This window comes from Pan paniscus, chromosome 16 (genome assembly GCF_029289425.2).
Source record: "Pan paniscus chromosome 16, NHGRI_mPanPan1-v2.0_pri, whole genome shotgun sequence".
Classification (NCBI taxonomy): domain Eukaryota; kingdom Metazoa; phylum Chordata; class Mammalia; order Primates; family Hominidae; genus Pan; species Pan paniscus.
The window spans coordinates 74,732,729-74,759,702 of NC_073265.2; the positions used below are offsets into that span (position 1 = coordinate 74,732,729).

The following is a 26,974-nucleotide window of genomic DNA, read 5'->3' on the forward strand; positions in this document are numbered from 1 at the left end:
GCAGCCCCCCGGCTTCCGAGGCCTTCCGTGCCTCACCAGATGCCATGCTCTCAGGGACTCGTTTGCTACGCTGCCCCCTGCAGCTCTGCCCCAGAGGAGCAGGTGAAAAGCCGTGCCTGCCGAGGTGCTGCAGCGGTGGAGTTTTGGGCAGAGGGGTCGGGGGAAGAGTTTCTCACTTTTAAGATTCCCCAAATCCAAGATGAAGTCACACTGTGCTTTAGAATGGTAGACGCTCATTTATGTAAAATCATAATAAATGTTACACAAACTGTTAGAATAAAAATATACCTTTTTCGAGGGGGAGGAGCTCCCCAGCCTGCCGCTGGGTAGTGAGAGGGGGTTAGCACCATTAGGCCGTAGGGGGCGGGAGCTCCGCCACAGCCCGTGGTGGGCACTGAGGTCTGTCGGTCGGTCTGTGCATCCTGGCACCGTCAGTGGCGGGTGACCCGCTGATGGCCTCGGGAGGGGGCGCCGTGGCTGGGCGGAGAGCACGAGCGGCAGCACTGGGTGCGGACGGTGGGCAGCTGGCAGCGGCCCAGTAGGCACAGTGTCTCACAGAACCCGAAGGACAGGCGGTCCCGCTCACAGCCTGGAGTGGGGGGGGCAGAGAGGCATCAGAACCAGTGGTTTGGGGTACCCAGAACCTGGCTCCCCACCCCAACCACCTTAAGGAGGCTCCAGCAGCTCCCCACCAAGCAGAGAGCCCCGGTTTTTGGAGCGGCTCCCAAACCGGAGTTGCAGGTCTCCAACTGTTGGTGTCTCTGTCCCACCTACTCACGGCCGACCCCAGGACTCGAGAACGGGCGCTGCTGGGCTGAGGTTTCTGGAGGAAAGGTCCTGAGACCCAACCCTGACCCCCTCACATGCCTGTTAAAGAGCCTGCCCAGGGCGACGCCCTGCCATCCCATCTCCATCCTTGCTCACCCCTGGTGTTCCCCGACAGATCCTGGCACAGAACTGCGGTCCCGGGGCCTCCTGCCAACCTGCAGCGGCCTCTGCCCCCGACTCCCGCCACCGCCCCCTGCCCCAGTGCATCTGTCCTGCCAGACCTCCGTGACCACCTCCAGCCACAGGGGCTGTACACAGCCTCGGGTTCTGAGTCACAGGTCCCATCTCCCAGGCCAGCCTCCCACTTCCCAGGTGGGCCACGAAGCCTAGAGAGAGTGGGCCCTACAGGCTGTCAGCAGAAACCAGGGACTAAGCCCAGGCCCAGTGGGGAGGGAGGCCGGCTGCAGGCTGTGCTTGTCAGGGCTGAGGCTTGGCTGGGCCCTCCTGCCCCGTGGTTATCACAGCCATTTTGGGAAGTGGCTTGTTTCCAGCCTCCTGGCCTTGCTCCTGATGCCACTGCCACTGCTGACAGCCCCCACCTGCCGCCTGGGCCCTGCTTACTCCAGCAGACCTCCCTGGGGAGGAAGAGCGGGAGGACAGCAGCCAGCCCTGTGCCAGGGACATCCCTCAGGCCCGGCAGAGGGCACGAGGCAGCAGGCAGGCTCCTCCACCCCAGCTCCAGGCAGAGCTCCAAAGTGCACATCTGCAGGCCTGCATCCTGGTCGCCCGGGGTGACCTCAGACAAGCTGCTTCACCTCTTGGGCCTCGGTTCCCTCCTCTGTCAACCCCACCTCCACAGCAAATGGATGTGGCCATGCTGTGTCACTGCAGCGACCGCACACTCTGGAGTTTCCCGGCTTTCCCCCTGTCCCGCCAACTATCCCACAGACCAGCAAAACATCCTGGGAATTCCAGGTCTCAAAGTCCAAGACACCTTCCCAGCTGCCCCTCCACTGTTCACTGGTGGCAGAAAACTCCTCACTTAGGACAGCTTCCAGTTCAGCCACCTAACCAGCCCCCATAGCCCACTCCCTGCAGCCCACTCATACCCGCCCCTGGGAGACCTTGCAAGCCCAGAGCCTCCTGGGCCATCCGTCCTTGGTTCTAGGCCCCCAGGGGCCTCAGTTCCTGTTCTCTGCCCCATCTGGTCCTCATCCCCTGAGATCATAACCACCCCACTCCCTGTGGCCAGCTCTAGCCATGAAGGCGAGAGATGTGATGCCAGAACCCAGCTCAGGCAGCACACAGGAGTGCTCTGAGATGCTGGCTGGGTGCGTGCTGAGGGCAGGCAGGACAGGGTGGGGGCACTGCCACTGGGCCTTGAGATAATGGGGTTTGTGGCAGGAAGGCCACCCCTGCCAGAGGCAGGGTAGCAAGGCATGGCAGCGAGGCATGGCAGGGGCCACTCTGAGCCCAAATGAGGGCTGCCCAGGAGCCAGCGCAGGTAGAGAAGGCTGCATTGGACAAGGGGAGAAGGCAGACTGGGGAGATTGCAGGGGGCCCCGAATGCCAGCTTGAGGGCCGTGGCTGAGGACTCTGTCCTAGGCTCAGGGGGCAGACAGCCAATAGCACAAGGGCTGCAGCTCTTCAGGCCACAGCTCCTGGATTCCTTAGACTGGCAGGGTCAGCCCCAGGCCCTCTCCCTGACCTTGCAATTGGGGATGACAGTGGCTTTGGGGAAGGGGTAAAAGCCGCCTTCCCTGAGCACCACCTGGATCCCCACGCAGTGCTGCGCCCTTCATGCCCAGACCTCACTTATGCAAGGATGGGGCTTGGCAGCCCCTTTATTCAGCACATGAAGGCCCTGAGAGGGAAATGGAGCCCAAGGCCACACAGCTGGTGAGGGGAGCCCAGGTGACACTCCAGGGCCACCCCATTTCCTGCCCTCAGCACTGCTGAGAGCAGCTGGGGCTGCAGGAAGTCTGTGAGTGTGAGAGTGTGTGTGTGTGTGTGTGTGTGTGTGTTGGAGGCAGGGGGGTGGGATATCCAGAACCACCTCTAGCTCAGGCCCTTCCACCAGGACCCAGCTGGCCAGGAAACCCCCCACCACTGGGATTAGCAGGACCCTGGAAGGGAGGCCCTTCCTGTGGTTCCATTGCTCACTCTAGGCAGTCCTCTGGCCAGGGAATGGACAGGCCAGGGCTGGGGAGGGGACAGGGACTCACCCAGGCCCAGTTTTCACACAGCTTCAGGGACATCCCTGGTCTCACTGTGGGAAGACTGAGACCCAGAGGGGAAAGAGCTTACCCAGGTTCACACAGCAAATCAGGGGCCAAGGCCACTCCCTCTACTCACCGGAGGTCAGAAAGCTGCCTGCGGGATGTTGTGTAGCTGGGACTCCTCTTGACTGACTCCCAGCACAGCCCAGCCTCCAGCATGGGATCCTGTGGCATCAGGATTTTCCAGTGGCTCATGAGCCCAGACTACAGATGGAGCCAGCCGGTGCCGTGGGTGCAATGGTTTGAAGACCCAATTTCCCCATCACCCTTCCCGCCCCACCTCACTTCAGCAGAGAGCTTGGGGTCGGGGGACTCACGGGGAGGCTCGACGGGCTCACAATCCTCGGTGCCACACAGCCGGGAGCTCACAAGGCCAGGCCTCATGGCCACACTGGTCACTGTCTTCCTCGGGTAGCCCCGTCTGGGTGTTGACACACTTGACCAGTGTGTGACCACTGGATGCCACCACCACAGGGGCCTGAGCACTGGGGGGAGCAGGGGAGGAATGAGTGTCTCCAGGGCCAGCCCTAGCAGTGGGGGCAGGGACACCTCCTCTGGGAAGCCGTCCCTGCGCCCTGTGCCTGACTGGCCTGCCCCTGCTCCCAGCCGCCCTCTCAGTGCCTCCTGGAGGACCTGTTCCCATTCCTAGAGCCCACTTGGTGCTGGAACCCCACTCTCACTTGTGGGATCGGCTGCTGCAGAGGGAAGGGGCATGAGAACCATGGGACAGCCCTTGGGGCGGCAGGGCAGTGAGCCCCTCACACGGGACATGCCTGAGAGGCCTGGGCAGGGGCCCCGGGATGGAGCCCTGATGCAGCAGTGAGCAGAGACGTGGGCGAGACACCGCTGTGCCCGAGGGACAGGGCAGAGGACCTGCCGCAGCCCATGGGCAGGAGGGGTGGAGACAATTTCACAGCCGGGGCCCAGCCCGCCAGGCTTTGTTGTTAACAGGTGCAGGTCTGAAAGCCCTAAACATGTGCTGAGTCTGTGCCAGTGTCGTGCTGTGCCCGGCCCTGTGCTTTGTTGCGTTCCTCCATTTAATCCTCCTGACCCTCCTCTCCCAAAACCGTCCCAATTTTACAGATGAGAAAACTGACCCAGCAAAGCAAAGCAACCTGCCCAGAGTCACTCAGCAGCCAGTCGGACAAAGACTCAAACGCTGGCCCAGCTGACTCCCGGACCCAGCTCAGGGCCCAAATCTGACATTTCTGAACCCCTCAGTTGCAAACAGGCCCAGCAGAAGGTGTCCTGCCCATCTGAGGCCCCTCTTCTGCCCCCTTCTGCTGCTGGCCTTTGCTGGGCTCCTTGATCTCCCCAAGCTCATCATTCCTGCCTCAGACTTCACACCTGCTGTCCCCTCGATCCCTGTCCTTGGCATCACTGACTCCTCCCTCGGGTCTCGACCCCAGACCCCTCCTCGGAAGGCCTTCCCTGACATCACAGCACACGTGCCCTTTCCTTGTCTGTTTCTCCCTGTCAGGTGTGAGCACCAGCACGGCAGGGCTTCGTCCACTGACTGCTGCATGTGCAGGGGCCACAGAGAGCCTGGCTCACAGCACACACTCCACAGCTCCTTCACCCAACCCAGGACTGACCAGGCACTACCAAGCACTTGCTCCCTGCTCCCCCCCGCAGCCTGGCTCACCTGGCCCCAGGGCCCCACCACCCACTGTGTGCAGGGGTGGGTGTTGCAGGGCCGGGTGGTGTTGGGTCTCAGTGCCTCCTCGCAGAGGTCTGGCTCTGGGCAGGTCACCAGACGCTGCTGCTCACCACCGCCACAGGCCTCGGAGCACTGGGTGGGCAGGGAAGGAGTCAGGGCACAGCCAGGGTCTGAGGGTGTCCCCTCCCCCCAACTCAACGCCCAGGCCTCACCTCCCTCCAGGAAGACATGTACCAGCTGAGGCAGGGCTGGGCCCCGCAGGGCCAGTGCACAGGCAGCTTGGCAGGTCCAGGCTGACAATGGAAGGGCCACAGTGGCCGGAGGTCCCATGTGTCCACATGCTGCATGTCCCACACTGAGGAACCTCTGCCACAGCTGTGGGAGCACTGGGGACCGAGAGACTTGTGTGGACACATCCCCACGTGCAGGCCCACAGGCATGACCCCGTGAGGCATGTGGCAGGAAAGGCATCAGACCCACGCCCCAGCTGGGGGCAAATCCCTGAAGAGCCCCAGCGAGAGGCCAAGGCTGGCAGGCCCCAGGCAAAAGGTGGCATGGCCAGGGGCTGCCATGGGCTGGGACAGACAGAGAAAGGGAGGAACAAGTCCAGATGGGGTCAAAGATACAGAGGAAAGGAGACAGGTCAAGCCAGACAAAGATGAGATGACTCCCAAGAGATTCGGAATCCGGTGCGATCAGGCATGTAGACATGCAGCCTGGAGCCCTCCCCTTCCCTGCCGCTCTCGGAACACAGGCCGTGGGGAACCAGGGCTCCACCCCATGCCCTGGGGATGCCTGTCCTGGCTCCATCCTCATGCACCTTACTCCAGTTGCCTGAGTGCCAGGTGGCACAGGGCCACAGGTGGCAGCGGCGGGCAGGCTGGGGCCGGCCAGCAGGGTCGCAGTCCTCATCCCGGCTGGAGCTACAGCGCACCGGCCTCCAGAGGGCACCCAGGCCACAGGTGGTGGAGCACTACGGGGCACAGACCCGTGAAAGCCAGGCAGATCCCATCCTCGCCAGGCCTCCACAGCCAGGAAACTACCCACCTAGGCTAGCAAGACCTCAGCAAGACAGGGACCCTCTTCTGGGCCTCAGTTTCCTTATTTGCAAAATAGGCTCCTCCACCCACCTCCCAGGAAGACCATGAGAATGAAAAGTCAAATCCCCCCAGCAAGCAGCCGTCCCTGCTCACATGGGACAAAGGGCCTGTGTTCCAGTGTCATTGGTGCAGAGGTTCGGGGGAGGAGACCCTGTGGGCACCCCTGACCAGCTATCCTGACCAGCCTCGTCGCTTCCCAGAGGCACCAGGGAAGGAAGGCTGGGTCCTGGTACCAGCAGCCAAATCGCTGGCTATCCCCGCGCAAAACAGGCCCTGTGGGCTTCAGCCTGCCCCTTCCCACCCCAAAATTAGGAATCTGAGCAGAAGCTTGCTTCTCCTGCAGCGACCATCTGGGGACCCAGGGAGGGGGCACTAGCCAGCTTCTTTCATGCAGCTCAGACGTCTGCAGGTCACTGCCAAAGGAGGGTGGAGCCACTGAGGGCAGAGCCAGGTAGCAGTGGGCTGAGTCCAGCCTGGAGGAGCCAGGCAGAGCCTCAGGGAAGCTGCTGCCTGTTGGGCAGGACTGGGCCTGGCGGCCACACAGGGACCCTCCCCACTGCGCAGCTGTCTGAGCCAGCTCCATCCTGGGGCATGCTGTGCTGCCAGAGTGTGCCTGCCCCTGCCTTCCCTGAGGCCCCCTGTGCTGCCCAGGAATGGGCCCCAGGTCCCCTCATTCCCCTAATCCTGGGAACCCCCGCCCCAAGGAAGGCGAGACAGACGGCGCCTGTGTCCCACTCTGCTCATTTTCAGATGAGGAAACAGCCACCAAGGTCCCACGCAAACTCCCTGCCCGCCCAGCCCACACCACTTGCCTCGCTCCAGTTTCCCACTTGTCAGCTGGCATTCCTGACAACCAGCGGGTCCGCGGGGGGCCCCGCTTCAGCCAGGCTGGGAGCCAGCGGCTGGGTCTCAGGGACTCTGTGGCTGTTGGCAGGGCTGTCCCAAGCTGGCGTGGACAGCAGCCTAGAGCTCAGGGGCACCTCAGGGCTGAGGGACTCAGGCTGACCCTTGGGTCCTGGGTTCAGGGCAGGCTCAGGCGTGTGCCCGAGGCCAGTCAGGGTTGTGGGGAGGAAGGTCCCCCACACTGCCACAGTCTGAAGGTCCCATAAGCCTGGTCCTGGGGTTGGGAAGGTGGGAGTCCCCGGCTCCAGGGGACTGTCCTTGCCCTTCATCTCTGGCAGAGGGGCTATGGGAGGAGGAGGGAGAGAAGCCACCCCAACAGTGGGCCACAGTTCACTATCCACAGGCCCCAGGCCACCCTCCAGAGCTGACTCCCAGGCTACTGTCCCTCCTGTCCACAGCTCCGCCACGTCAGGACTAGGAGAGGAGTGGGTGCTGCTGACCGGGTACAAAGTGGGCAGCGTGGGGCTGGGTCTCGGGGGCAGGTGGGGTGCTCCGCAGCCCTCGGGTTCCTCATCATTTGAAAACCTCATTGGTCCTGTCCTGCCATGGAGAGGGCAGCTGGCTCTGGCTGTCCTTGCCAACTGGGAAATCATTTTGGCTCTCAGGGGCGGCAGGCGTCTGCAGGCCATCAGTGGAAACCCTGGGCCAGGGCAGGCTGGGGAGCCCAAGATCTGGGGCCCCTATGGGGGTGTCTTCCTCAGGCAGGAAATTGATCAAAGGGTTCCCAGGGGTCTGCTCTGAGGGTGGGGGTGGGGAGCGGCCGGCCTGACTAGGCCAAGGGCTCGGGGACCAAGGTCCCGGTGCCCCTTCCTCCTTGGCTGCAGGAGGCTCTGTGGCAGGCACGGGGCTACCCGTGGAGGGCGCAGCAGGACGGCTGTGTGGTGGGGGCGTCTGATCCCCTGTCCCCGCCAGGTCTAGATTGGGCTCCTCAGAGGGCCCGTAGGACAGATCCTCGTGGAAGCTGATGAAATTGTAGTCGTAGTAGAAGTCGTCCACAAACACGGGCCCCGGCAGGTCCAGCTCTGGAGCCTCCTCCTCAATGGCGTTGCCCATGGTGCCTGGCTTGGGTGATGAGGCGGGTGAAGGGCGTGGGGCCAGGTGGCGCGGGATGAAGTCAGCCTCATTGAAGAGCTCGTGGCTGGAGGAGCCGCTGCCTCAGCCTTCAGGGCCCAGTGTGTCCAGGGGCCACCGACAGGGTGGCAGAGAGCAGGTGACTTCGCTGGCTGGCTGCTGGGCCTCGTCACAGGGGACACCGGTGTCACTGATGCAGAGGACATTTCGGTGCTGAGTCCCTTCCTCATATGTCACTGAGCACTGCGGGGAAGCCAGGGTGAGGGGCTTAGCCTGGGAGGCAGGCTGCCAGGGGACACTGGGGCAAGGCTGGGTAACCTGTCCACTGCCTGATGTCAGAGTGGCAGAGACCCCAGCCCGCCCTCTCTGGCCCTTCCCAGCTCAAGGCCATGACTGTGGCCATGCTTGCCAGGGGCTTCCTGATCCCTGAGGCTTTAGAGTCAGGGGCTGGACCCTGGAATGCCCAGGTTCCCTCCCACCCACAAGGTCTCCAGGAAGGCTGTCTGCCTCCCCGTAGCTGAAGACCAAGGGTGGAGCTGGAGGCGGGCCCCCTCCCATCCCACACTCACCTGAGACCAGTTCCCCACAGCCTAGGTGGCTGGACAGGGCACGTGGTGGTTGCAAGGGGTTTCAGTAGGGGGCCAGGGAAGGTGTTCACAGGCGGGTGGCTTCAGGGCGCTCTGCTCATCCAGCCCCACGCTGCAGATGCAGAGCACAGCCTGGCAGGAGAGGCCCCCAGGCCCGCAGGAGCTGGAGCACAGCTGCCACTCACCTGCCCACCACCTGCTGAGGGCACACAGGTCTCATCAGTATGGCATCAGACAGGTGGCATTGGCAGGCTCACCAGCAGGGAGGGCCAGGCTGGGTTTCCAGGACCTCGGGGTTTGGACAGTGCCAGAAGCCAGTGGATGATTCTCCAGAGCTCCAAGCTCAGGTAAGTGTCCTGCCCTCAAAGTCTGGTGACAAGGCACAGCCCCTCCACTCCTGCCACCCTCCCCTCAGGGAAACTGAGCATGACCTGAGGCCTATTTCCACATCCAGGGACCCAAAGAGGAGGACCATACGTGTCCAGGCTGGCCCAGGCTGGGGTGAGGGGTGACCGGGGGTTGGGGCTTCAGCCTTGGGAAGAGAATGAAAGCCCGGCTCCCTCTGCTCCTCCCCAGGGCCTCCGGGGACCCAGATGTAGGGGCCTGTGGCAGACCCAGGATGCCTGGGGGTGGGGAGTTGGTGGGGGATGGGGGCGGGCTCACCTGGCAGGGCAGGGCGGCTGGCTGCACTTCCTCTGGCAGTCATCGGGCCGGCCCAGGGGGTCACAGTGCTGCTCGTCCACGGGCCCTGCCTGCCGCTCCGAGCAGTACACACTCTGCCTCTGCACACCTAGGGGCCATGGCGCTCAGCCTGGGACTGGCACCCAGGTGCCCACCGCCCAAGACCCAAAGACACCCTCTCTGCCAGAACCCTCCCAGAACAGCGCCTTACTGCCCATGTCAGGATGCCTTACTGCCCATGTCAGGATGAAGGCAGACCTCCACCGTCGCCTCCTTGCTGTCCTCCTGGTTCTCACCCACCCCCTCTCCTATGTAGCTTCCCCTCTGACTGCCCCTGGAGGGGTGGCAGAGTGTGGAGGTTTAGTGGGTTGGGTGCCCAGACCCTCTGCATCCTAGCTGAGATGCCTGGGCAGCTCATTTGGCCTCTCTGAACCTCAGCGTCCTCCTCTGTGAAGTGGGAGCGACAATCCTGCCTCTGCCATGTCCTGGAGGGAGGACTGCATGTGTTCTTGCATGTGCAGGCTCGGCCCGTGCCCGGCACATCCGAAGAGCTCGATCCATGCCAGCTGCTGCTAGCATGCAAACCCAGCCGTGGCTCCTGCCACCTTCCCCTCAGGGAAACTGAACGTGACCTGAGGCCTATTACCACAGCCAGGGACCCAAAGAGGAGGACCATAAGTGTCCAGGGTGGCCCAGGCTGGAGTGAGGGGTGACCGGGGGCTGGGGCTTCAGCCTTGGGAAGAGAATGAAAGACCAGCTCCCTCTGCTCCTTCCTGGGGTTGGCTTGGGTGATGAGGCGGGTGAAGGGCATGCGGCCAGGTGGCGCAGGATGAAGTCAGCCTCATTGAAGAGCTCATGGCTGGAGGAGCCGCTGCCTGAGCCTTCAGGGCCCAGTGTGTCCAGGGGCCACTGACACACGGTCCCACCATCCACACCCTTCCCAATGGCTCAGAGAATGTCTGGACAAGAAATGGGGCATCAATGGACAGCCCCTGCTCTCCATCCCCACACCAGCCTTGGCACTGCTCCAGTCCTTTACATCCTCTGCCACTGTCCAACCTGGGGACCTTGCACAGCCACGTTCCTCACCTTGGACACTCACTTCCATACTGCCTGTTGAGGCCCAGCTGCAGGACCCCGTCTGCTGGTGGCTCTGCCTTCTCTGCTCCACCCCCTGCCCCGTGGTCCCGAGAGTAAGTTGTCCCTCCCCTGAGCTGCCAGTCCCACATCCATCCCCCTCTTTCCTCACCAACAGAGTCTGATTTTATTCAAGGCAGCAGTGGGACCTGCTGAAAACACACCCCACTGCCGCTCCCTTGCAACTAGGGGGGTCTGGGACACAGTCCTGGCTCAGGAGAAAAAGGCACAAGTCCCTCGCTGGGAGTCAGCCCTTTCCTCTCTCCTTCTTCTTGCCTAGAACACTGCAAGAGCCCTGGAAGGGAGGACACCATCTGTGGCAAGCAGGAGTAGAGGGGAGGCTGCTATGGCAAGGATGGTGTGGCTGAGGGCCAGTCAGCTCCAGGTCCCGCCAGCTTGGACTGTGCACCTGGGACTTCCTGCCTGAGACAAAGAACCCCTGTCTGTTCCAGCCACCACAGGGCACTTGCCTCTGCAGACGCTCCTAAGTGGTCCACCTGCAAAGCAGCCAATTTGCTGAAAGACAATTCCCCAAATGTCTAGTGCTGCAAATGTATTTGTTGGTTTTCACGTTTGTCCAATTAAAGACACCTGTATTAGGCCAGGCACAGTGGCTCACGCCTCTAATCCCAGCACTATGGGAGGCCAAGGCGGGCGAATCACCTGAGGTCAGCAGTTCAAGACCAGCCTGGCCAACATGGTGAAACCCCATCTCTACCACTAATAAAAAATTAGCCAGGCATGGTGGTGCGTGCCTGTAAATCCCAGCTACTCGGGAGGCTGAGGAAGGAGAATTGCTGGAACCTGGGAGGCGGAGGCTGCAGTGAGCCGAGATCGCGCCACTGCACTCCAGCCTGGGCGACAGAGTGAGACTCCATCTCAAATAAAATAAAATAAAACAAAATAAAATAAAATAAAATAAAATAAAGACAGCTGTATTAGATAAAATGGGTTTCCTAGCTTTGGAAGGTATCTGCCCAGTTCTCCATTTTCACTTTGTCATCATAATAGCATTTGAAGGAATGCTCAAATGTCTGTATCTCAGATTCCCGATTCTGAGACCCTGAGGATACTGAGTGTCAACGATGGGAAGACTGAGGGGGAAAGGGGAGGACTAAGAGACAAAGCGGGAGACTGAGGTGTGGGGAGATCGAGGAACAGCAGGGCAGACCGAGCAGGGGGAGGAAGACCAAGGGGCGTCGGGTGGGGACTGGGGGGCTAGGGGGAGACCAAGGAATGGCGGGGGAGACCGAGCCGGGGGAGGAAGACTGAGGGGCGTGGCAGGGGTACTCGAGGGCCAGAGGGAAACTGAGGGATATTGGGGGGAGACTGAGGGGTATGGGGGGAGACTGAGAGGCATGGGGGGAGACTGAGGAGTATGGGAGGAGACGGAGGGGCAGAGGGGAGACTGAGGAGCAGTGGGGAGGAGACAAAGAGACAGAGAGGGGAGACTGAGGAGCATGGGGGGAGACTGAGGGAAATATGGGGAGGAAGAGTCGGAGTTAATGAAATTGCCCTACTTTTCATAAACAGTTCAGGGAAATAAGTCAGTGTGGTGAGGGGCCACTGGACTGGTCTCCGGGACGCAGCAGAAATGCAGGCACAAAACCTGCCGGAGCCGAGCAAGGACAAAATCAAGGGGGAGCTGTGTCCACTGGAGGGAGAACGCCAAGAGCTGCAGCACACTGAGTACACGCCGCGAGCCAGCACCCACCTGCCTCATCCATTTACCCTCCCAGTGGGCCTGGGGCATGGGGCGGTTGCTAGCCTCATCTCACAGATGGGGAACTGAGGCTCAGAGAAGCAAACTTCTAAACCCATGGTGGCCCAGCAGTGAGCTGGGAGCTGAAGCCAGTGTCCCTGTCCAGAGATGAAGCCCCTGCTGGCGGGGCTGTGCCTGCCCCACTTCTCACCTCTGCCGCAGGTGACTGTACACTTGGTCCAGGGCCCATAGTGCCAGGAGAACTCGGGCGGCGGGACCTCGCCGTGGCCACCTGCCTCCCCGTGGATGGTGTACTCGTAGTGCACCCCAGGGTTGCTCTCCTGGAACAGCAGCTGGGTGGGCAGGCGGGGGCCCGTGAGCACGAGGTGTCTTCTCCATCCACCCAGTCTTAAAGGAGCTGACCCCAGCCACCTCTGTGAACTGCAGCTACACAGTTGGGCCATTTTAAAGATGGGGAAACCGAGGTAGAGGCCTCAGCAGGAGGGTCTGGCTCAGAGCCAGGCTCTGTGACTAACCCAGGGCTCACTCCTCCAGGACGAGACCTACCATGGGAGGTGCTGGGCCTGGGGACTCCGCCTCTGCTCCCCCCGCCTGGGCCTCGGGAGGCAGGCACCTGGTTCCAGACAGGCTCCTTGGTGGGACCCGGGGACGTGAGGTTCTCCCAGTTGCCCCTGCGTGCGTATGTGACGGTGGTCCCTGCCACCTGGTAGTCCCCGTTCTACTGGATGGTCCAGCCACCATTGAGGAAGTACTTCTCCGGGTCCTCGCTCTGCAGTGCCAGGAAGTTGGCAGCCTCAGCCAGCTCCTGGATGCGGACCTCACGTGTGCTGGCTGGGATCAGCCCCACGTCCACATACCCTGTCAGGCAAGGGTTGTGCCCAGGGTGAGAAGCTTGCTTATCCCCACCTGCTCCCCTCACATCTCTCCCCACTTGCCTCCGCCTGCTGATGCCAAAGATTTCGCCATTAGCTTTAAAGTCTGAGCTCCCCAAATTGCTCGGATCGGTCATGGGTCACCAAAACCTTGCGGAGGTGCCATAAATCCTGACCCCGTGGCCATGCCCCGTCACTCCTCTCTTGGGGACCTAAACTGGTCTCATCATAAGGCTGGATCCATCCCCTACTCTAAGGGCCGGCTGGCATTCTCTTTCTAAAAAAAACCAAAGTGCCCAGGCCTTTCTCCTGGGACACCCTCCTCATCCCCACGCGGCCTGCTTTTATTCATTCACTTCCATCACACCCATCACGTGCCGCGCACGACTCTCAGCACTTCACATGTGTAAGCTCATGGGTAACGGCCCTATAGCATGGTACTATTGTTATCCCCGTTTTACAGATGAGCAAAGTGAGGCAGACAGGGAGAGTAACGTGCATGAGCGTCCTGCTGCAATATAAGCAGCCTCCAGGGCCAGTGCTTTATCCACCACACTGCACTGCATCTCTGGGATGAAATCTAAGCTTCTCAGCCTGGCACTCAAGGCCCCATAGTGGGCCCTGCCTTCCCTTCTTGCCTCCAGGGCTCTGGCGCAAGCTCTTTCCTCCATTTGGAATGCCCATTCCATCTCTTCTGAGTTTTATGATTCAGCTCAACTTCCGCCTCCTACAGGAAACCTTCCCTGACTTCCCCAGGCCAGGACCTTCTTCCTCAATGCTCCCACAGCCCTCTGGGCCTCCCTCCACTGCATTGATCACACCAGAAGGTTCTGTTCCCCTTCAGGACTGAGCGCTTCACCTGCATGTCCTCATCACCTAGCACACAGTCAGTACTTCAGCAACATGTGCAAAACAGACCAGAGGTGAGGGCATGGAGCTGGGGTCTCAGAAGATTCAGGAGGAGACGACCATTCTTTGAAAGGCCCAGGGGCCACACACAAGTCGGGGTGGCCCTGCCTGGGGTCTCTGGGACAGGAAGACTCCCCATGGGGACAGGTCTCTGCATGTGGGCCAGGGGTCCCCTGACTCCTGCAAGAATCCACCCCAGCAAGCCCTCCCTGCTTAGCCATTTCTAGGCTGGGTGGGGGCCACGAGGCCAAGGACAGGGGCCCGGGGGAGATGGGGAAGGGGCCACCAGGTGAAGAGCACACCCCTCCCCACAGTGGTCCCACCCCATACCCAGGCCCTCGGCCTCCTGGAAGGTCCTACTCACGGTGTGGCAGGTGGAGCCGTTGCCGTGGCACACGCCACAACGGTCCTCCATAGCGCCAGAGTCAATCTCAAAGTCACAGCCCCACGTTCTGCAACACACGAGGAGGGGAGGCCCCTGGTGCTGGCGGCCAGCCCTCTGTGGCCCCAGCACCGGGGGCCAGCCAGGGTCAGGAGAAGAAAGCTGGGAGTGGGGGTCGGGAGGCCTCTCTCCGGCCCTGCCCCACCCTAGCTGTGCCTCTGACCCAGGTGAACTTCTCTACCTCCCTGAGCCTCATAGTTTCCTCAGATGTGAGACAGGGAGACCCACCCCTCCCTTAAAGGCATGTCATGAGCATCACAAGAGACAAGAGAAGGGAAGAGTTCCGCAAAGCCTGCGGGCAGGCAGGGGATCTGACACGCCACGGGCTCCTGAGCAGCGCGTGCAGGGAATTTCAACGTCAAAGGCACTGGGGGTTGGCACCTCCCTCCTGGTCCTCCTCGGAGCCCAGGCCTTGATACCCCAGTGGTTTAGAGGGCAAGAAGCAAGGACAAGTAGGTGGCTGGAGACATGGGCAAAGAGGAGAGGCCATCGTTGTTATTAAAAATAAGAATATAAATTGTTACCAAACACTGAGGGCTACTCTTCGGGGCTCAGAGCCCTTCATGTCACCTGTGCCACCTCATTTAACCCCTCTATCAGGGAGCAAACCACTGCCTGGGGTCAGCCAGCCAGCAAGAGGTCAAGCCACTGCCTGGGCTCCGGTTTCCTGGCTGGGGCGGTGCTGGTGCAGGCATCCAAGGAGACGCAGTGGGGCGAGGCCTGACTGGGGGGGGTCTCCAGTGCCAGGAGGCGTGGTAGGGGCTTTGCCTTAGAGGTCATAGAGGGTAGGGGCTGGGAAGCCCGATGGTAGAGCATGGGGAGGGTGGCCCGAGGAGGACCAGGAGAGAACCTGGGGCCCGCCAGTGGGGCTGGGGGCAGGCAGTGCTGGGAGAGCCTCTTCCTAACCAGGCACACCTTACAGATGCCGTTGATGCAGAGGTCCCGGCTGGCTCGGACCTGGTAGCAGGGGGTGCCATCAACCACGGCGTCCCGCAGCTTCTCGGCAAAGTACTCATTCGCGGGCCGGCAGTGCAGCTCACAGGGGTTCACTGGGGGCCCAAGTAGAAGAGTCATCAGCAGCAGCTGGAGCAGGAGTATGGAGGCCACCAGGAAGACCCCTCCGTGACACACATCCATGGCAGGCTGGAGGCTCCCAAGCAGCACAAACATGCTGGAGGCTCCGGCTGGGCTGGTAGCTATCTGCAAGGCTGCAGACTGGGGAGCTAGGGGCGAGCAGCAGCCCCAGGGGACAGTGGGAGTGGCCCAGGCTTGGGGTGGAGACTGGGTCTCCTGCTTGCATCACAGGGTAACCTTGGACCCACACCCCGCTCGCCGCCCTCTGAGTCTCAATGTTTCCATGGGAGGCAGCACTCACCGTCATTGACCATGGGCACCCATGTGTGCAGCTGGCCCTTGTAGAGCATAGCGTCAAAGTGGCTGCACTGGACGTGGCGGAAGGAGGGGTGGCCAGCGGGGCAGGCCTGCAGGTTGCAGAGGCGGAAGCGCTTCCGCTTACCCACACAGTATCTGCCTTTGTATTTGGGCCTGTGGGGAGAACCGGGGTGGACCCCAGTGAGGGCCCAGTGAGTGCTACTGCATGGCCACAGCCCAGAGCAAGCAGCTTCCTCCTGCACCCACACCCCAAGATCCCTGCTGCCCAGCTTTGTGCACGCTGCTCCCCTCCCTTGGGTTGCCCACCCTGTGGCCCAGACACACCCTCCCTGTCTGTAAGGACCTGTGGGGAGGTGGCAGCAGGAAGCCTGAGCTCTGCCCCCAACCTGCTGTGTGATCGTGGACAAGTCTTCGGCCACCCTCTGGGCCTCAGTTTCCTCATGTATAAAGTGGGGTTGGGGCTGCCCCTGCAGAGGGCTGTTGAGAAGCTGGGACAAGCTGCAGGCATCACTGGCACTGGCTGGAGGGACTACTCCCAGTCTCCAGCCCATGACACCAGCATCCTAACGAGCCCTTGAGTCCTCAGCCTTCCTCCTGGTGGCAGTACCCCCAGCCTGGGTCTAAAGGAAGCGCCCAGAGCCCCAGCCAGCTGAAAGGTCTGACGGAGCACAGCTCCTGAAATCCTCCACATTTAGGCCAGGGTCGCTGGCCCCCACCCAGCTCAGACCTGGAGGCCAGGAGGCAGGGAGGGGCACAGGCCAGTCTTGGGTAAGCACAGGGCCCTGGGTGGGGCTGGCTGTGAACCCCATGCCTGCCCCGGGTGGCCTCCTGAAGTGAAGATCAGCCGGGTAGTGCCTCGGTCTACAGTACCACTGGCCTCTGCTTCTCACCAGATCTTCACACCCCCTGCGCCCCCCCATTTAGATGGGGAACAGAGATCCAGAGAGGTGAAGTCACTCACCTCAGGCCACCCCTTCAGTGCTGTCCCATCCTCCCAGCTGCTCCATCTCATCTCAGACCCTTGTTGTGCCTCTGAGGCCACCAAGCCCCTCCTGCTGAGTGCCCACTACAGATGAGCTGCAGGGCTGAGGGGATGGCCTGCATAAACTGCATTTGCCCCTGACTACAACTTTACTGGATGGGCACTGCTATTATACAGGTGGGGAAATGGAGGCCCAGAGAAGGGGTGAAGAGGGGATTCGAACCCTGAGCCATCTAAGGTCCAGGGCCCATGCTCTTCCCCACTGCCCTCTCCTGCCTCCTTCCAGCCAGCAGCTGCTTTGCCACGTGGCCTCTGCTGAGTCTCTCCAGTCTCTGGGCCTCAGTGTCCCCCTCTCTGCAAAGGGGTCGGCAGTGGGGACCCTGTCAGCCCTCAGAACACTCCTTGAAAGTGACTCAAGGTGGCCTGGACACTCAGACTGACCATTATGAGGACACTTCTAAGAGCCAGGGGCTGGGACAGAGCCAAGCTCCTGCAATCGGCTGACTGCCTGGGTCCCTCTGTCCCATTGCCCAGGGCACCCTGGGCCCCACACTCACATAGGCTGCAGGCACTGCTGCTTGGCTCTCTGTATGCCCACGCCACAGCTCCGTGAGCAGATGGACCAGGCGCTCCAGCCAGACCAGCCACCATCCATGGCCTCGGGCTGGAAGCCCACAGGTATGCACTCCCCATTGAGACACCACTACCGAGACAGACGGAGGTAGAGCCACCCCACCCCCAAGCCTATCAGTCATCCTCACCCTAGTGAGAACAAGGTGGGTGGGAAGGCTGCGAAAGGCACAGAGGGGAAGGATGGAAGGTGAGAGAGGCCCCCTCGCAATCATCACAATCATCTGTGACCCAGGCCACATGGAGGCGCTGAGCAGGGAGTAAAACAGCCCACGTGCTGACTCAGCTGAAGACACCCTGTAGAATCATGGAATCAAGCCCTGGCCCCAATGCCTCCACTTCGCAGACGGGGGCTTGGGCTGCAGAGAGCATGGGGCTCTCTGTGAGCCGGGGCTGACTCCAGGGCCCGGTCACAGCAGGAGGTCTGGCCTCTCACACATCCACTGCCGGGACTGGGAACGTCGCCTACCTTATTCTCCCCACACCGGGTGCCGTCCACGGCTGCATCCAGCTTGGAGTGACAGGTGGTCCCCACAGAGCACCAGAGTGTGTGGCAGACATTCTGTGAGGAGGAGGGCATGGGCCATAGCCTCACCCCCTCCCCAGTGCCGCCACCCACCCTGCCGCCACCCCGTCCCCAAGGGTCCCTGGGCACCCCTCCACATGGCAGGGGCCCACAGACCCCCAGAGGTCCCTTCTTGTGTGTCTGCTCCCACCTTCCTCCCCAGACCACGTGGTGGTGTGGGGCGCCCGGGGCTGCACTGCTCAGAGCGGTCCCCAGCTGTCCACACCTCTCCCGGCCCAGCCCCTCCTCTGGAAACGCTCCTGTTAGAAGATCACTTCAGGCAATCTTCGCCAGGATAAATAGACCCTCCCCACAGGGGTTCCTTTTCCCTCTTATGAGCCAGCTCCAGAGAGGCGAAGGGACTTGCCCGAAGGGTCACAGTCGGTCCACGGTTGACCCAGAATTCAGAGCTGGGTCTGTGGCCGCCCATCCCTGGCCTCTCCCACAGGCCACTTGACGTCTCACAGTGTCACTCAGGGGCGTAGCCCAGCCCAGACGAGGTTGCTCCCAGGCTGGCATCCACAGGCTGGTGAAAGCTGTCCCCTAAGCCCTCCTGCCAGGTCCCCACACCCCCACACCCACACCAGCCCCACTCACATCCATGTCCTCGCAGAAGGCAGAGTAGGCCCCGTACTGGAGGCGGCACTGGTGGCTCACATCATAGAGGACCCCAGGCAGCATTGATGGGAAGTCAATGATGTCCTTGGCAGGCGGGTCATCCAGGCACAGGCTCCACACATGGCTAGAGATGGGACGGGAGGATGGAGGGGGGCGCAGCCTGTGAGACCCATCGGAGAAGCCTCGGTGGGGCCAGGAGAGGAGGAGAGGTGGGAGGGGGCACAGAGCCCTACAACTGTAGGAAACTCCAGCCTCCCCGCTCGGCTCAGCCGATCCTCCACCTGCAGCCAGTAGCACAGGCCCTCCCAGCCTCTCTCATCTCACCTCCTGGGCACTCCAGCTGGCTAAACAACCCCAACCCCAATCCCAGGCCTCTGCACACGCTGCCAGGGCCCTTCCCTCAGAAGGCCTCCTGGACCGCCAAACCCTCATGTGGCCCTGCTCTCCGACCCTGCAGCCTCCGTGTCTGAGCCCAGACCCTGGAGCCAGGCCCGACAAGGATCCGGAGAACATCACATCACAGTTGACACAACAGAGCCTCTGACGGCCCCACCCAGGCAGAGACCTCGGGTCATCTGTGGAAGGGCAAGGTCTGGAAAGCAGCCCCTCCCCTGGGAGAGAGCCTAGGGCATCCGTGCCTGTCCCCTGTTTCCCCCACTCCCCAACAGGGCTGGCCTCCAGCCTCTGTCATACCCTATCTACTCCTGCCTTCCTCCAGCTGGCATTCCCTGGCAGCGGTGGCGGGGAAACTGGCAGACACGAGCAGGTGCCATCTGTGTCCACCACACGCTCCTGCTGCTGCGGTGTGGTGAAGACAAGGCTGCCCAGAACCACCACGAGGCAGCGAGCATGGAGTCCGGGGCCCTGGGGAGGGTGGCCCAGGTCCGGCTGGCACCTGCTTCTGCCCCTGCCTCACTCTGTACAGCCCTCAGGCATGCTATTGCTTCTGGGACCAGTGACCAGCCTGCTGTACCTGCTGGACCTTAGGCGGCCACTACAACGGCTTAGCAGCAGGAGTGCCCTGGCATGCTGACCAGCCTGCCCACAGCTCACTGCTGTCCTGGAGGAAGGTTTGGGGCCCTCTGGGGGGCAGCAGTGGCTGGGGAGAATTGAGCCATGCAGACATGCGGGGCTGGGGATGACCCAGGCAGCCACGACTTGGGCAGAAGCATGGAAGGAGGCAGGACCCATGGGACCTGGGGCCTCTAGCCAGGCAGGGGAGATGGGGAGGCAAAATCCCTCCAGTTCTCCAGTCTGCGTGGACTCAGGGTAGGTGGTGCCAGGCCAGATGGCTGGGATGAGCATACAGTCCTGACTGGGACAGGCAGGGGGTCGCACAAGGAAGAAGGGCAAAGGTGATGGATCCTGGAGTCCAGCAGGGAGAGAAAGAGACACTCCGAGATGTGGAGAGGCTGGGAGAACACGAAAGGGTCAGGAAACAGGGCCAAGAGTGCTGAAGACAGGTGTGGAGAGAGGCTGGGAGGGTGGATCAGACCATGGAATCCCGAAGCCCAGATTTCAGAGGAGGGGGCCTGGCAGCTGGGAGACCCAGGGTGGGGTGGGTGGTCTGTGTGGTCTCCTAAGTCCCCTGGCCAGTGACAGGCCCCTGACTCTGCCCAGAGCTGCGGAGAAGAAAGCCAAGGTGACCAGACTTCTACTGAGAACCCTGGAATCCTCCTGGAATCACTCAGACTGCCCATGCTGGCTGGAAACAGATCCTCTAACATGGGCGTTGGCAGATGAGCAGCTGCTGGATGCAGTCCTAGTGCCCAAGATGACCACGTGCCAGGCTGGTCCAGGGTGCTGGGGGCATACCCTCTCATTTGCTCCTCACAACATCCTGGGCAGACTCTACCATCATCTCCCCTCATGCACTCAGGGCCCATACGTCACTTGTCCCGGGTCGCGCAAGAGGGACGTGATGGCCAGGATCTGGAGCCAGGCCCAGGCTGCCTGCACCAGGCTGTGTCTACTCACTGGGCTACCCCCAGTGCAGGGCTCCTCCCATTCAACCGCGAGCCTGGCCTCAAATACTTCACCCCACATACAAGTTCAAAACCATGGCAGTGAGGCCTGGCAGGGAAAAAGGAGTGTCCCAAGTTCTCCTGCGGCTTGGGGCTCCCTGAGCCTCCCTGGGCCTGCACCCGGGGCAGAGTGTCAGCCGGGGGTGGTGGGGTCAGCTGGCCCTGGGCTCCCTCCTTCCCGCCATCATTCCGTGGCTCGAGGAGGTAGACTGGGGGCTCACCCATCCCAGCCAGGGGGTCCTCTGACCCAGAGGCTGAGGGGTCCAATGCACCTCATCCCGGCACCAACAGTCCCTGGGCTGCAGCCGAGCCCTTTTGTTTCCTGGCTGCCCCAGTGCTGACTCGCTGCACATGTGGCTTCTGCAGGCCTGCTGCTGGGCAGCTGAAGCCGCAACCACCTCTCAGCCCACCCTGGATGTATGGGAGAAGTTGGGAGCATGAGGTGACCCTCACAGAATCCACTGCCAGAATCAGGCCCAGGTGCTATCTTGGGAGTCAGAAACTCAAGGTGGCCGTCAGCCAGCCCTTCCTTCCTCTGGCAGGCTGACTGCCAGGTTCTCTGCACTGCCGACACACCCGGATCCCCAAAACCATCAGCCCTTCCCCTCCATGCCCCTCCTTAAGCTAACTATAGCAGAGCTGGGCAGTCCCACAAGAGGTCAAAGCAGACAGTAGGTGACTCCGGTCAGAAGCTTCACTCTCACCTCAAGACTGCAAAGAGCTGCCCACCACTGACAGGAGAGACATGTGGGCCCGCTCCCCTGGCCACCCCTGGGATCTGGTCATGGAGTCACTGCATGGGGTGTCCATGGGGTGAAGTGAAGGACCCCACATGTTACCTAGCCTGCCTCTCTCCCTGTAGAAATGCTGGCTTTGAGGAAACCAGGGACCAGGGCCTCCCCTCCTCCCCACCCAGGTCCAAGTTGACACTGGCAAAATGCTGTGACCTCTCCCCAAGGTCCCATAAAGCACCTGTCAGCCCGGAAAGGTTCTTAGAGTTCTTCAGGTCAACCCTCTTGGACAGGCCAGTCTAGGTTCTTAACCACCAAACAAAACTCTTCTCTGCTTCCAATCCCACCCCCCACCCCAGTAATCCCTCTTCCACTGGAGGCCAGTATCCTTGCTCTTACATCCCTAATGGACCTGGTCACATCCCTGCTTAATCCCCACAGTGAGTGCACTTCTAGAAAAACATGGCACATTGAGCAGACAGATTTATCACTGCTTCCTTCCAAGACTCCACTATAATGACAGTAGAGGAAATAAACAAGGCATAAATCCATAAGGGGTGATGATGAGTCATGAAGGATGTCAACAAGATTCTGGAAGCTGGGAAGCAGATGGCCAGGCAGTAGCTGACTTGCTAGAGTGATGAAAGCTGAGAGTCAGATTCCTGCAGGGGGGAACCACCCAGAAGCAGAAGCCCGAAAAGGCTCAGGAACTGAGTTTTCAGGGACTCCTCAGGGCCTTACGGCCAGGAGGGCTGAAGACAGTAGGGCTGAAAGTCTGTAAGAACTGATCAGACCCTAGATCCCCTCCCCAACCCTGAGTAGCCAAGTGACGGCCACCTGCCACCCAGCAGAGGGCCAGGAATCACTCCCTGGAGAGGGTGAACCAGGAGGCTCTGGCCCAGGAACGGTGGACATACATGAAGGCCCAAGGCAGAAGGACCTACAGAGAAAAGGGGACAAGCAAAAGTCTACACATTGAAGGGTAAGAAACACGCCAAGCCCCTTTCCCACTTGGATGCTGGAATGCTGCAGCCAGACATACACTCTCCCAGGAAAAGTCGAGAGGATTCCTCTCAGGAAACTGAATCACTCAGAAAAATGACCTCAGATAGTGACATTAGAGGATCTCCCCAAAATAGCCCCATCTGAACCAGTCCTTCAGCAGTGACTTGGAAAAGTCCTGCCCAAGTCCACAAACTGCCCAATTAGTGTCTCTACATCTCCTTGCTATATATGAAATACAGCCAATGCATTTTAAGAAAACGTTTCTTTGAGACAGAGTCTCTCTCTTTTGCCCAGGCTGGAGTACAGTGGCGGAATCTTGGTTCACTGCAGCCTTTCCCTCCCGGGTTCAAGCGATTCTCCTGCCTCAGCCTCCTGAGTAGCTGCAATTACAGGCATGAGCCACCATGCCCAGCTAATTTTTTGTATTTTTTTTAGTAGACACAGGATTTCACCATGTCGGCCAGGCTGGTCTCGAACTCCTGACCTCAAGAGATCTGCCTGCCTCGGCCTCCCAAAGTGCTGGGATTACAGGCGTGAGCCACCAAGCCTGGCCAAGAAAACTGTTAACATGAAACAAATATATTTGGCAAAACCCTGTCTCTACAAAAAATACAAAAAATTAGCTAGGTGGAGTAGTACACACCTGTAGTCCCAGCTACTCTGGAGGCTGAGGTGGGAGGAGCACCTGAGTCCCCAGAGAATGAGGCTCCAGTGAGCCGTGATCATAGCACTGCATTCCAGCCTGGGAGACAGAGAAAGACCCCATCTCAAAAATAAAAAAAAAATAAAAAAATAAATATCCCATAAGGATCTAAAATGCCTATCTGTATGAGATTGTTCTTTGTTCACATTTTTTCAAGCAAATATCACACAATAAATTGAATGCAGGTGCAAATGACATATCAAACATCAACGAAATTTGCAAAAGGTGTAAGATTGTACTACTTTGGGTTTAGAAATTTTCTTTTCATAAAAGCATTTATAACAAAATTTGGTGAGCTTTTAAGGAATATTTTAAGTATTTCTGATTTAATTTCTAGTGATAAATACCAATAGATATAACCTACATACACAAAAGCTCCTTGGGCCCTCAATATACTTTTAAGAGTGTAAAGGAATCCTGACCCCAAAACTTTGAGAACTGCTGCCTTCCCCTCCACTTTCTTCCTTCCCTAGAATTTCTTCCCTGGAAGAAACATTCCTTTGTCATTCTATGTTAACTTACATAGTTCCATTGAGGCCAGTTTTGCTACCTCCCTCCCATCTTTCCACATTCCTCTCTTGACACAAAACCTGACCAAAGGACTCTACCGGCCCACCTCATTTCCAGTGATTAGCTGTCAGGTGGGCTAAGCCAAGAAAATCTGGGTTTTCCCTGAGACTAGACCTCTCTTTCTGGAAGATATGGAATCACGAGGACAAGGTTGGCCACCTACGGGTAGTGAGAATTCATCTTGCCTAAATGGGAAGAGGTTAGGCAAGTTTCTAGAATGCCAGACTGCTTTCTAGAAAGTCAAAGATAATTATACTTTCTGCCACGACTGTGAGAATGCCCATTTCATTGCACACTTTCTAACATTTTTACCAATCTGATAAATAAAAGCTGGTACCTAGAAGAAAAAAAGGCTGGGTATGGTGGCTTATGCCTGTAATCCCAGTACTTTGGGAGGCCAAGGTGAGTGGATCACCTGAGGTCAGGAGTTCGAGACAAGCCTGGCCAACATGATGAAACCCCATCTCTAGTAAAAACACAAAAATCAGCCGGGCATGGTGGCAAGCACCTGTAATCCCAACTACTCGGGAGGCTGAGGCAAGAGAATCACTTGAACCTGGGAGGCAGAGATTGTAGTGAGCCAAGATCATGCCATTGCTCTCCAGCCTGGGCGACAAGGTGAGACTTTGTCTCAAAAAAAAAAAAAAAAAGTTTCCATACAATATAATTTGTTCCATCTCTAAAAACCAATTCAGCAATAACTGAAAGCCACCACTTGGAAGGTTTCAAGGATTTAGCTCTACCTGTTGATGTCCAAAGCATTAGTTAAGGTAGGAAAAAAATACACACACACACTCTCTCTCTCTCTCTCTCTCTCTCTCTCTCACCCTTATGTAGTCAGTACCAGGAAACACGAAAGACTAGATGGTATAGTTATCCAACACAAAGCACACAATAACTGAAGGCACTGTAGAGGAGTAACTTATGACACAGATCTACAATATTGTTGAGTGAAAATGCAGATTATAAAAAAAAATCTGATTTTTTTTTTTTTGAGACGGAGTCTCGCTCTGTCGCCCAGGCTGGAGTGCAGTGGCGCGATCTCGGCTCACTGCAAGCTCCGCCTCCCGGGTTCACGCCATTCTCCTGCCTCAGCCTCCTGAGCAGCTGGGACTACAGGCGCCCGCCACCATGCCCGGCTAATTTTTTCTATTTTTAGTAGAGACGGGGTTTCACCGTGTTAGCCAGGATGGTCTCGATCTCCTGACCTCGTGATCCGCCCGCCTCGGCCTCCCAAAGTGCTGGGATTACAGGCGTGAGCCACCGCACCCGGCCAAAAAAAATCTGATTTTTTAAGGGAGAGGGAACACATACAAGCAAAGGAGAAAAGAGATGAGCAGATGACTGAAAGATACAAAATTCTGACAGTGGTACATTCTGAGTGGTGGAATTATTGGTATTATTTTCTAGCTTTGCCTAAAAACTTTCTAAATTTCTTAAAATAAGAACTTTTTGTTATCCATATTATAAAATATCCATCACCCCAGGAAACTTAACCTTGAGCACAAACTCTACAACAAGTTCAATGTTTGTTCAGTTTAATATTTAAGAGACAACCTACTTTGAAAGACATCTAAAATGATGACCAATATTTAAACCTATGCATTAATATTTTTCAATCGTATGCTTTACATTTTGTAATTTTGATAAGGTTAAGCTTTATTGTCTTTAAAATATTACCTACAATATGCCTGTTTTTAAACAGTGAATGATGCTCTAAAATCACAATATAAATTCAGGCAGTGTTCCTTACATGGAATGTTTAAGTACTTCTAACACTGCTCTTTTTCACTTGTTATGAAAACACAGAACAATTATCCAAGCATCTAATTATTCAGGTCCTTTGTTTCTCCTCCATTCTATTAGTTTTATAGTAATTTTAGGGCCTGTGAGGATGAAGTTGTCTGTGACAGCTACCACAAAGGTTACTATAGGTGGACAAATTTCCAACAAGTTTATCATCACTACCATCCCCACCATAAAACTGTCTCTATCAAGGGCAACACAATTCAAGGTTAGCCAAGACAACCTCTTTACCTGTCACTGCTTAAGAAAAGGATTTTTTGGTCTTATTTAGAAATAACTTTCTGTACCTACTTTTCTCCACAAATCCACTGAGACCAGTGTGTGGCTCTATCTCAAGCACCAGCAAGCAAAACTGCCTGCTAGAAGGTTCAGTTTTTGTATCTTTCCAAATGTAGAACACAGCTATCTTCAGGGATTTCATAATTTTTTGAAAATTGATGCACAAACTTCTTGAAAGTTCAGAGATACAGCAGCTGTAATTCTTCTGAAGGCTGGTTATGGGACGCGTTACCTTCACACTTTCCTGTTCAATAACTGTGGGGTGGAGAATCAAGTAAACTGACAGAATTTCCACATAAAATTCGAAGTGCTCTGACAACAAAAGAAACTTAAAATACACATACACATACATACACACACACACACACACACACACACACACACACACACACACACACACACACACACGGTTTTCCCTACTAATCATTTTACAACTAAACAACCAAGTTGCTAACCCAGAGCCCACAAAAGCAGAGTCAAAGTTCTAACACTTGGTAAAAGAAAAATGCATACATACCCCTGTGAGCTAAAATAAAATGCTTAAGTATTCAAAGACAGACAGCAATTACAGCTACTGAGAACATCATTGTAAGCAAACTGAGGCAGAGAAAACAAACGTGCTGATGAGGATTTGAAACACCTAAGCTGCAGAAACCCACTGGATGGTTTCCTAGGTTCCGAGTTGGCATTATCTTTCAGAACGATCTTCTAGAAGAGATCACATAACACTGTTACAAAGGATCTGGAGAAAGGGACCCTGGCTTCATCACTCTGGCTCTCCAGTCATGCTTTACATTTGGCAGTGACTATCTCCATTCAACTCAATTCCCTAACCCTAAACTAGCTGACATGTATCAAATACTGCCCTTTACCAGGTCTAAGTAAGTTTAACTCCCCCGACTCCCACCAAAAAAAAATCAAGATACTAAGGGAAACCTGTCTCCTCTTCATATACCTGTTCCTTTCAAGGAAGCCTATAAAAATGGGGATGAGAGAGGATAACCACTAGGAATTTGACTCTATATTATAAATTCAGATAAATGAAAACAATAATTCCTCTGGACTCAAAGTGATATGGCTCTGATGACTGGAGAAACATCGGGGTCCTTTGTGTCACGTCAGTTAAAAGACATGGACACACAGGAGTGGTTTTAAGGAGCAGAAAGTTTAATAGGCAAGAAAGAAGAAAGGCTCCCCGCTGTACAGAAAAAGGGGGGCTCCGAACAGAGAAAAAGCCCCGTGTGTGGCAGAACAGTACTTGGTTATATTGGGAGGCTGGAGGAGGTGGTGTCTGATTTGCACAGGGACCAGGGCATTGGTTTGACCAGGCATGTCATTCATGCAGCCCGAGAAAAACGTGGCCCTCTCACCCTAGCCTTTTAATATGCAAATGTAGGTCACCATGTTGTCCTGCACACGTGGGGTCATCTGGAGGTGTCACCTTGAGGTGGTGACTAGAAGAAGAGGGTGGCAATCACCATGTTGAATGGACACAGTTTCTAAGCGCTGGTATTTGCATATCAAAGCTTGGCAGCCT

General features: G+C 57.8%; 1 protein-coding gene across 1 annotated transcript in view; it reads right to left on the reverse strand.

Moving 5' to 3' along the window:
- Window positions 1–216: 216 nt before the first annotated feature.
- The window catches only part of LOC134729061 (A disintegrin and metalloproteinase with thrombospondin motifs 7-like), a 52,217-nt gene continuing 25,459 nt past the window's right edge, over window positions 217–26,974 (reverse strand). The window contains 19 exon segments of the mRNA XM_063596510.1: window positions 217–589; window positions 3,365–3,416; window positions 3,418–3,498; window positions 3,500–3,532; window positions 4,693–4,839; window positions 4,920–5,093; window positions 5,528–5,680; window positions 6,620–7,226; window positions 7,228–8,024; window positions 8,351–8,564; window positions 9,032–9,158; window positions 12,100–12,241; window positions 12,523–12,767; window positions 14,021–14,142; window positions 15,046–15,181; window positions 15,508–15,677; window positions 17,064–17,209; window positions 17,606–17,698; window positions 18,299–18,443. Coding sequence (XP_063452580.1) covers window positions 432–589; window positions 3,365–3,416; window positions 3,418–3,498; window positions 3,500–3,532; window positions 4,693–4,839; window positions 4,920–5,093; window positions 5,528–5,680; window positions 6,620–7,226; window positions 7,228–8,024; window positions 8,351–8,564; window positions 9,032–9,158; window positions 12,100–12,241; window positions 12,523–12,767; window positions 14,021–14,142; window positions 15,046–15,181; window positions 15,508–15,677; window positions 17,064–17,209; window positions 17,606–17,698; window positions 18,299–18,443 — 3,742 coding nt within the window. The 3' untranslated portion in view covers window positions 217–431.